The 11,242-nt window shown below is 42.6% G+C and overlaps 1 protein-coding gene across 1 annotated transcript in view; it reads left to right on the top strand.

Moving 5' to 3' along the window:
• LOC111955520 (thrombospondin type-1 domain-containing protein 7A-like) overlaps nucleotides 1-8,354 on the top strand; it is an 89,646-nt gene extending 81,292 nt beyond the window's left edge. The window contains 5 exon segments of the mRNA XM_070436378.1: nucleotides 806-850; nucleotides 852-890; nucleotides 1,302-1,515; nucleotides 2,073-2,160; nucleotides 5,645-8,354. Coding sequence (XP_070292479.1) covers nucleotides 806-850; nucleotides 852-890; nucleotides 1,302-1,515; nucleotides 2,073-2,160; nucleotides 5,645-5,735 — 477 coding nt within the window. The 3' untranslated portion in view covers nucleotides 5,736-8,354.
• Nucleotides 8,355-11,242: the final 2,888 nt, after the last annotated feature.

Raw genomic sequence — 11,242 nt, 5'->3', positions numbered from 1 at the left:
AGGGAGGGGAGAGAGAGGAGAGAGAGGTGGAGAGAGAGAGTAGGGGAGAGAGGCAGGAAAAACCGGAGAACAAGGGGGTCGAGCGGGGCGGCGGACACATGGGAGGAGAAAGAAGAGAGAGAGGGGGAGAGAGAGAGAGAGGGGAGAGAGAGAGAGAGAGAGAGAGAGGGGGAGAGAGAGAGAGAGAGGGGAGAGAGAGAGAGAGAGAGGAGAGAGAGAGGGAGAGAGAGGAGAGAGAGGAGAGAGAGGGAGAGGGAGAGGGAGAGGGAGAGGGAGAGGGAGAGGAGAGGGGAGAGATATGTTGGCTCTCTGATCCATGTTGCCTGCAGCACAACAGACTGACAGAAGTACAGTAACAAAGACAGCCGTGAAAGCTGCCCAACAATGTGGACCGCACGTCCTCTGCTCTGCTGTGTGTGCATATGGACGTGTTTAACTATAAGTCCTACAAGAATAGTAAACAAACATTTGACCAACTGGGGACAGTTAGTCTCCACAATGTCAAATGCTATTTCTAGGGGGTTGGGTAAAGGTTACAATTGGTTTAGGGTTAGTTTTAAGGTTAGGGTTAGAATTGAATTGTGTGCTCCATAGGCTCGTTGCCACAAGACTGTGTGTGTGTCTGCGTGTGTACATCTTGTGTATACATGTATGTGCTTGTCTACTTGCATTAGTGAGATAATTAAATGTACAGCATCTTTATGTCATAAAGGGAGTCCTCTCCCTATGGCACCCTCACTTTCATCCGCCCCGCTGCCCCAAACCCCTCCCCACTGACACTTGCCCTCTGACCTCTACCATACAGGTGGCCTGCCCTATGATGGCCCAACCCGTGGCAGACCGATCATGTGGACCCAGCCTGCAACAAACCACGCTCCTTCTCACCAGAGGTGATGAAGAGAGAGAGAGAGAGAGAGAGAGAGAGAGAGAGAGAGAGAGAGAGAAGAGAGAGAAGAGAGAGAGAGAGAGAGAGAGAGAGAGAGAGAGAGAGAGAAGAGAGAGAGAGAGAGAGACGAGAGAGAGAGAGAGAGAGAGAGGAGAGAGACCACATTGGGGTTAGTTGAGAAAACACAGTGACAGAAAAGAAAGTAGCTGAATTGTTAGTCTCTGATGGTGTGTTCATGCTGCTGTTTATGTGCAGATGAATTCCCCTGTACTTACTGCATCTGCCGTAGCAGGAGAATAACTACATACATGAAAAAGCAAGGCATGATCAACAAGACTATTTTCTTTTTCAGTTATACTTATTTTCTCAATTAAACTCCATCTCACATTATCAAGCATCTCACAGGAAATCCCAGAACCAGTACAAACAACATTATATATATATATTAGTTCAATACAAATCAGACGGCCTGCTGGACCAGTGTACGGTGATCCCTGTGTTAGAGATCCCCACGGCAGGGGACAACAGGGCTGATGTGAAGACCATCAGGGCGGTCAGCCCCACACAGCCCTCCAACAGCCTGCCTGGCCGAGCTGGACGCACCTGGTTCCTACAGCCCTTCGGACCAGGTACACTAACCAGACAGATTTACTCCAGCAATTTACGGGACAGTAGGAACCATCCAAGACATTTGTTCTTGGTTGTTATTATGTTGTATTTTGAATCTTGTTAGAATATTGGCCTATACTTTGTAGGAAGTAAATGTGAATATATTCAGGAATTATAACAGAATTTGCTACAGAAAGCCAACCATTCTGCATTGTCATTCCCGGTAGCCACGAATAGTTTTTGCACAAATCCCCTAATGACGTCAAGAAATGTTATGAACAGAAGTCTCACACCACCATTTACGCACACATTTAGGATTAGGCCCAGCATTTTCCATCCTCAAAATAGCATTTCTACTCATGTATGATGATGTATGATGATATTTACAGCAAAATTAAAGTACAATCCACCAATAATTATTTACACACAATAGATGACCTGGAAAATATTTGGTGTACTGCTGCCCTCTTCTGCACAGGATTGGATCTGCACCAAAGCCATTTACATTATAGTGTGAGCTATCACTGGAGTTAGTCACTTGCTAGTGTACTAAGTGTGTGTGATGTGTTCTCTACAGATGGTAAACTGAAGACATGGGTCTACGGTGTTGCAGCCGGAGCTTTTGTTCTCCTCGTATTTATAGTCTCCATGACCTTCCTAGCCTGGTAGGTTAACCTGTTTGATACTTATTTAAGTATGTCATTCATCTGTATGTCACCTGTATGTATGTATTTACACTGAACAAAAATATAAACGCAACATGCAACAATTTCAAAGATTTTACTGAGTTACAGTTCATTTAAGGAAATCAGTCAATTGAAATACATTAATTAGGACCTAATCTATGGATTTCTCTTGACTTGGAAAACAGATATGCATCTGTTGGTCACAGATACCTTAAAAAAAGGTAGGGGCGTGGATCAGAAAACCAGTCAGTATCTGGTGTGACCACCATTTGCCTCATGGAGCGCAACACATCTCCTTCACGTAGAGTAGATCAGGCTGTGGATTGTGGCCTGTGGAATGTTGCCCCACTCCTCTTCAATGGCTGTGCGAAGTTGCTGGATATTGGTGGGAACTGGAACACGCTGTTGTACACGTCAATCCAGAGCATCTCAAACATGCTCAATGGTTGACGTGTTTGGTGAGTATGCAGGTCATGGACGAACTGGGACATTTTCAGCTTCCAGGAATTGTGTACAGAAGGCTTGCAACATGGGGCCGTGAATTATCACGCTGAAACATGAGGTGATAGCGGCAGATGACTGGCACAACAATTGGCCTCAGGATCTCGTCAAGGTATCTCTGTGTATTCAAATTGCCATTGATAAAATGCAATTGTGTTCGTTGTCCGTAGCTTATGTGCCCATACCACAAACACACCGCCACCATGGGGCACTCTGTTCATAATGTTGACATCAGCAAACCGCTCGCCCACACGACGTCTGCTTCGTACAGTTGAAACTGGGGTTCATCGATGAAGAGCACACTTCTCCAGCGTGCCAGTTGCCATCGAAGGTGAGCATTTATCCACTGAAGTCGGTTACGACGCTGAACCACAGTCATGTCAAGAGCCTGGTGAGGACAACGAGCATGCAGATGAGCTTCCCTGAGACGGTTTCTAACAGTCTGTGCAGAAATTCTTTGGTTGTGCAAACCCACAGTTTCGTCAGCTGTCTGGGTGGCTGGTCTCAGACGATCCCGCAGGTGAAGAAGCCGGATGTGGAGGTCCAGTGCTGGCGTGGTTACACGTGGTCTGAGGTTGTGAGGCCGGTTGGAAGTGCTGCGAAATGATCTAAAACGACGCTGGAGGCGGCTTATGGTAGAAAAATTTACATTCAATTCTCTGTTAACAGTTCGGGTGGAAATACCTGCAACCAGCATGTCAATTGCACGCTCCCTCAAAAGTTGAGACATCTGTGGCATTATGTTGTGTGACAAAACTAGTAATTTTAGAGTGGCCGTTTATTGTCCCCAGCAAAAGGTGCACCTTTGTATTGATCATGCTGTTTAATCAGCTTCTTGATATGCCACACCTGTCAGGTGGATGGGTTATCTTGGCAAAGGAGAAATACTCACTAACAGGGATGTAAACAAATGTGTGCACAACATTTTAGAGAAATATGCTTTTTGTTCATATGGACGATTTCAGTGATCTTTTATTTTAGCTCATGAAACATGGGACCAACACTTTACATGTTGTGTTTATATTTTTTTCAGGATATTATGTAATGTATGTATGTATGTATGTATGTATGTATGTATGTATGTATGTATGTATGTATGTATGTTATCACCTGTATGTATATGTCTTCATGATCACATCAGTTTCATTTTTACCCATTCATTTTCATTTCAAGTCATGACATTACCTGTACTCTCCATTTTGCTTTTCTTTCCATCTCTCTCCCCACCTCATCCATTCATTCCTCTCCCCATCTTATCTGTTCATCTCTCTCTTTTCACCCCCCCCCCTCCCCTCCCCTCCGTGCACCATCAGTCGGTGGTACTCGAACCCTGACTCGAACCCTGACCAGTGTACTGATACAGTGGTCTGGATGGAACAAAACAATCATACCATGGCTTATACGTGTCCTGACTGCCAGCATGAAGCACACAAACTAGAACAACTACATCAATATCATCAACAACCGCATCAAAATCATCAGCAAAATCATCAACAACCACTACCACAAAATCAATATCAACTACCACAACAAAATCAACACTATCAGCAACAACCATATAATGAACAACATCAATATCAACTACAACCACAACAGCATCAACAAAAAAACATAACAATGAACAAAATCACCAACAACAACCACAATGCATTGAAACACTCATAACTTAGGGGTCCTGACCTAATGGCGGCCCTCGCTGCAGTGTTCACACAAACTCCCATACCCCTTCGTCTTTCTCTCCTCTCCACATCTGCTGTCACATGTGCCTGTCCGACCAATCACATGGAGTTATTGATGGAGGTGAGCAGGAAGTCATCCCCCATGTCCCTCTGTTTGACCTCTGATCTTGGAGTTTGTTTAGTAGTCCAGAGCACCTCCATACTTAAACACACTTTTGTACGGCATCCATTTTAGGAAGTCATTGGTTGTTTGTTGAAGGACTTCCTAATATGGATGCCATATTTTAGAGATTTCAGGGACACAACATTGACATCACAGTAAAATGATGATGAGCTTTCACTTTCAATAGCATACTGCCCTCCTGTGGCCAGATGGAAGAACCACTCATGACCACTATTCAATGATCTCTCATCCCTTGCCATTCAATCTCTTATTCATTCCACCCATTATTCCCTATCCATTCATGATGGACATAAGACACATTTCATAAGATATCTTATTTACATTTGATATATATGTATCATTGTCTCCCGTCCCTGTGTTTTGTATGTGAAGTTGTGATGTGTGATTTATTAGAGCCTGCCCAGACATGCTATAGTGTTGTCCTCATTATGTACCTATAGCTAACTGTCTACACTGTCTCTGTTTGCCATAGCCTAGTTTGCATTAAGGTGAGTGGGAACTGTTCTGGGCTGAAGAAAAAGCTGCTTTCTGTACTGTGCTTGTCCGCTCGTCATCTTCCTTCAGAGTCCAATCTCTCTCACATGCCTCAATTTAAAAACAAATAACAGCAGCCGTTGAAATTGTCCATGAAGTGTTGCATCATCCACTACAGCATCACTTCAATGCTAGGACAAGGGCCACTCAAATGTGCTTCTGAAATGTGGCTCGCTAACTAGTGCGTTAACCAACAGATCTATCCTTTTTCCTTCAAGGACAATGGCAGTATAGGAACAGAATTATTAGCTTTTTCAGTATTGCCTTTGCATGATGGAAGAACTGACCATCTACTAAAAGCATGGCCTTCAGCAGAGTGATGCACGTAACTCTGACATGAGGCAAATTTCCCAACTGAAAGTTGTGGTGTTTTCAAAAGATAGCAGAGCAAGCTCTATGTATCAAGTGGGGGTGACAGGTGGGGGTAACATGACATGGATAAATCCTTATTGTTATTATGGTATATAGGCCTACATATTAAGGCTATGGGTATCTACATTTCCTCTTCAATAATTGAAATATAAAACATGTAATAGCAATGTTTTCTGTCATTTTTCTTTCATAGTAAAAAGCCAAAGAAACCCCAGAGAAGACAGATGTATAACAACCGGCTCAAGCCCCTGACCCTGGCTTATGACGGAGACGCTGACATGTAAACCTCCTCCTAATCTACTTGGTGACAGAATCATTTTACACTGACGTTATGGAGACTGTCATCGTGGGAACAGACAGGCACAGAAGTTGTCAGAAGGAGTTGTCAAGGAGACCCATCTTTGACCTTTCTCCTCAGGCTACCAGTGGGCGTGGCTTAAAACATCTGGAGCTCTAGGAAGACTTGGGTTATGTCACGGATTTATCAACAACAACTAAAAAAGCAAAGAAGTCAAACAGAAATCGAGTCATGTTCGTTCATTAGTAGCCTAGAATTTTCCTTCCTCAATATTTTTTATTTATTACATTTTTGTTTCACAAGAGCCTTCACAAACTCTATCTTCTTCTTAAGGAAGTCTGCCTTTGCTTATCTGCCATTTACTACTTTTTCTGTCAAATAAAAACATCTTTCAAGGTGAAGGTTGTTGGAGAGGGCCCTGAAAAAACAAAGAGTTCTTCCTTCTTGGCTACAGCTGCTCTGTTGGAAATTAGATGAGAAATACGCAATGCTTTTTTTATTATTCCTGGAGAAAATTGCTGCCTCTCTATTTTTCTTCTGGACTGGATCCTTTTCCCTAGAAAACAAAACAAAGTGAAAATGTCCTAATCTTACAGAAACACTGTCAACCTTTGTAGGAAATCTCTGCCTGCCTCTCCCTTTCTCTTCCGTTTCAGGCTCAATATTGCACTATATTAGTGCAGCATGATATGTTCTTATGTCTAGGAAGCTGCCTCTCTCAATGCAAGATGATGTACAGTCTTGTGCTAGAAATGTAAAAAAAAAAAAAAAGTAGACCTTTTTTCAAAAACAAATGTTGCTTCTTTTACCTTACCTTGTATGTGATATGATAATAGGGCTGACGATGCCATGTAAATATAATTGATTTACCTTCGTAGTATGTACAGCTGCATTTTACCGACACTGGTTCAAATTGGATCTGTTTTCAACTGCGCTTGATTGCGCTTGCCTGGCACAATGGAACCATTGGAATTGTCCCAGAAGTGCAAACCCTGCCCATCTGCCACTCTAGGCCAGGCTCAATTAAATGCAGAAAGTATTATAAAGAATACAAATACTATTTGAACCCAGGTCTGAACATGTCTCATTCTCTACCTGCCTGACTTTATGTTTGTCTCCTGTTGGTTTCTCTGACTGCCTGACTTTATGTTTGTCCCCTGTTGGTTTCTCTGACTGCCTGATCTTATGTTTGTCTCCTGTTGGTTTCTCTGACTGCCTGACTTTATGTTTGTCTCCTGTTGGTTTCTCTGACTGCCTGACCTTATGTTTGTCTCCTGTTGGTTTCTCTGACTGCCTGACCTTATGTTTGTCTCCTGTTGGTTTCTCTGACTGCCTGATCTTATGTTTGTCTCCTGTTGGTTTCTCTGACTGCCTGATCTTATGTTTGTCTCCTGNTGTTGGTTTCTCTGACTGCCTGATCTTATGTTTGTCTCCTGTTGGTTTCTCTGACTGCCTGATCTTATGTTTGTCTCCTGTTGGTTTCTCTGACTTGCTTTGATGGCTTATTATGGTTAGTCATTGTTTTTCCATTTCCTTTAGTAACTTTATTCAACATCTCAAAGACCTGAATTCCATCAAACGTGCACTGCAGGGAATCCCGATTCCACATGGCAGAAAAATCACATGGCTCTCGTACCGAAAAAAAAAATTAGCTAATTCAAAGAACTGTTTCAGGTTTGTTGAGAGAAATACAGCAACAATTCTATTTGATGATGTTATTGAAAAGGTTTATTGTCACAGAGCAAAGACGATGTGATTTATATCCCCTTTGCGAGTTTAATAGAATCTGGTCTTTGTTGTTAAGACAGAAAAGTGTGACTGGGTTTACAAATTCTTCTTTACCTTCTGATCCACCAGAAGAGAGTGGGTTCTCTTTATATCTTGGTCTCATATCTACTGCTGTGTAACATCCTCAATCCTAACCAGAACAGCCTACTTGTATCCAAACTGCTTAGGCGTATTGCTATATACATATCATACGTGATCTCTCAATACTGCTCCTGTTCAGTGTGGCTGTTGCATCGGTTGAGGGATGAGTGTGACTACAATGTCTACAATAATCACTCACACACATTTATGCTTCAGTCTTTCTCCCTGCCTTGGTGCTATTCTATAATGTGTTCTGTATTGCAAAAGCTAGATAGAACGCAACCTAGGTAGCCACAATAACACTCCAAGTAATTCAAAGGAACAGATGCAGCAAGGCCTTAGATGTAGTTCAAGCTTTTCATGCTAATGATGCAATGACATATCCGAAGAGTCAGAGTCCTCTGCCTGAAAACAGGTTATATGCATAATATTGGCTATGGCAGACTGGCAGTTGATAGTGCAGACTGTTTATTCAATGTTGTAGATGGACAAACCTCATGTAAAGTAAATGAATCAGTCACAGCCATACTATTCTCCAAGGGGATTGAATTGTGGTGGTAGAGACAGACGGACATGTGTTTGTTGACAGATGGTCAAAGGAATGTTTACTTTTTTTCAATTAACTTTCTTAAATTATGAGTTGTAATAAATGGGTGCATTATGTTTTTATTTCATAATTATTTATGCATTATATATAAATATGTTCCTTTTATACTGCGCAAAGTAAAGTGAAAAACTGAAGTGTGTGTGTGTGTGTGTGCGTGTGTGTGCGCGCGCGTGTGTGCGTGCGTGCACGTGTGTGCGTCTGTGTGTGTGTGTGCGCGTGTGTGTGCGTGCGTGCGCGTGCATCTGTGTGCACGTGTTTAATTATTCTTGTGGGGACCAGAAATCCCCACAAGAATCGTAAACAAACAAACATTTGACCAACAAGGGACATTTTGTTAGTCCCAGCGAGGTCAAATGCTATTTTTAGGGGGTTTAGGGTTAAGGTTAGAATTAGTGTTAGGGTTAGAACTACGTTAAGGGTTAGGAGCTATTGTTTGTTTTACAGTTAGGAGCTAGGGTTAGGGTTAATCCTGTTTGGTGTGTGTGTTGTGTGTTGTGTGTGTGTGTGTGGTGTTGTGGTGTGTGTGTGTGTGGTGTGTGTGTGTGTGGTGTGTGTGTTGTGTGTGGTGGTGTGTGTGGTGTGGGTGTGTGTGTGTTGTGTGTGTGTATGTGTGTGTGTGGTGTGTGTTGTTGTGTGTGCACGCACATGTGTGTTACTGCCTATGGTGTGTAATGTATAATGTAAATTATCTTTGCTAAAGTGATACGGATAATTACCTTGTTAAAACAAGTCGCAGGGCTCTGTCCTTTCCTACACGTTGTTTATATGTATCTGACCAGTTGCTTATATAAAATAAGAAAAACTAAATAATTGTGTCAATACCTTCAATGGAAAATGCTCTCATTTATATCCACCTGTATTAAAAAACACCATGTGGTTGTTGCATCAGTCTACGCCACTAGATGGCCCTAGAAACATCATTTAAGATATTCTTCCCATTCCCTCCAGCTAGCTCTTTGACAAATCTTATTTCTCCCGCGACTGCAACGGAACCTTGACAGAAGAAGAAATAGAAACATTCCGCGGAAGAAGCCAGAATCGTGAGAAACTCAGACCCAGACACACACAGAGTCAAAGGACTTGCACACACATACTTACAGACACACACAGGTCAGAGGTCACAAGGAACTTTGCACACACATACTGTACAGACACACACAGGTCAGAAAGGTACACAAGGAACTTTGCACACACATACTTACAGACACACCACAGGTCAGAGGTCACAAGAACTTTGCAACCACACATAACTTTACAGACACACACAGGTCAGAGGTCACAAGGAACTTTGCACACACATACTTTACAGACACACACAGGTCAGAGAACAGAAGGGGCTTTGCTGAAGTCTGAGGAACTGGAGCTATCCAACTGTACTTAAATCGCACTCTGTAGGGCCTGGGCAATGGTGTGAATGTGTTTCGTAATATTGTGCTTTATTTACTCACTTGACCATCTTTGTTCCTAGCTGGAACATAAAGCTTCCACGAGAGAATGCTATTGGTAATAGGTAATAGTTGTGTACGTATGCTGTTACCAGGTTGTTTCTAAGTACATTCCAGATCATTTAGGAAGTGTAGAATAAAATGTTACTAAGATGGGAGACACTGGTTCTGTCCTAAATGGTACCCTAGTCCTTATTTAATGTACTGTACAATTGGACCCTGCTTCTCACAGCAGCGAAATAATCCTGCAGCAACAGGAAATGTGAATCATTCTGTGGATTATAATTAATGGATATACTTTGTAGGGCTTGATACAAATCAAGTCTGAAAACAATATATACTTATACACAGAACCAAACATTAAGAACAACTGCTGCTTCCAGGACACAGACTGACCAGGTGAATTCAGGTGAAAGCTATGATCCCTTATTGACGTCACTTGTTAAATCCACTTCAATCAGTGTAGATGAAGGGGAGGAGACAGGTTAAAGACAGATTTTTAAGCAGTGAGACAATTGAGACATGGATTGTATATGTGTGCCATTCAGAGGGTGAATGGGCAAGACAGAAGATTAAAGTGACTTTGAATGGGGTGCCAGGCGCACTGGTTTGTTTCAAGAACTGTAACACTGCTAGGTTTTTCACGCTTAAAGGTTTCCTGTGCGTATCAAGAATGGTCCACCACCCAAAGAACATCCAGCCAACTTGACACAACTGTGGGAAGCATTGGAGTCAACATGGACCAGCCTCTCTATGGAATGCTTTCGACACCTTGTAGAATCCATGCTCCGACGAATTAAGGTTGTTTGATATACTTAGTGTATATTTAAATATACAGTGGGGCAAAAAAGTATTTAGTCAGCCACCAATTGTGCAAGTTCTCCCACTTAAAAAGATGAGGCCTGTAATTTTCATCATAGGTACACTCCTCAACCCATGACGAGCAAAATGAGAAAAAATCCAGAAAATCACATTGTAGGATTTTTATGAATATTTGCAAATTATGCGTGGAAAAATAGTATTTGGTCAATAACAAAAGTTATCTCTAATACTTTGTATATACCTGTTGTTGGCAATGACAGAGGTCAAACGTTTTCTGTAAGTCTTCACAAGGTTTTCACACACTGTTGCTGGTATTTTGGCCCATTCCTCCATGCAGATCTCCTCTAGAGCAGTGATTTTGGGGCTTTGCTGGGCAACACGGGCTTTTCAACTCCCTCCAAAGATTTCTATGAGTTGAGATCTGAGACTGCTAGCCACCCAGGACTTGAATGCTTCTACGAAGCCCCTCCTTCGTTGCCCGGGCGGTGTGTTTGGATCATTATCATCATTAGCCAGCAGCGATACCACCCTGCATACCACTGTTGGCTTGCTCTGAAAGCTAAGCAGGGTCGTCCTCGGTCATCCTGGATGGGAGACCAGATGCTGCTGAAGTGGTGTTAGGAGCCAGTAGGAGGCACTCTTTCCTCTGTCTAAAAATATCCAATGCCCCAGGGCAGTGATTGGGGACACTGCCCTGTGTAGGTGCCGTCTTTCAGATGGGACGTTAAACGGTGTCCGCACTCTCTGAGG

This window comes from Salvelinus sp. IW2-2015, linkage group LG31 (assembly GCF_002910315.2).
Source record: "Salvelinus sp. IW2-2015 linkage group LG31, ASM291031v2, whole genome shotgun sequence".
Classification (NCBI taxonomy): domain Eukaryota; kingdom Metazoa; phylum Chordata; class Actinopteri; order Salmoniformes; family Salmonidae; genus Salvelinus; species Salvelinus sp. IW2-2015.
Note: the sequence above shows the minus strand (reverse complement) of the source record. Positions and strands in the feature narration are given on the sequence as shown.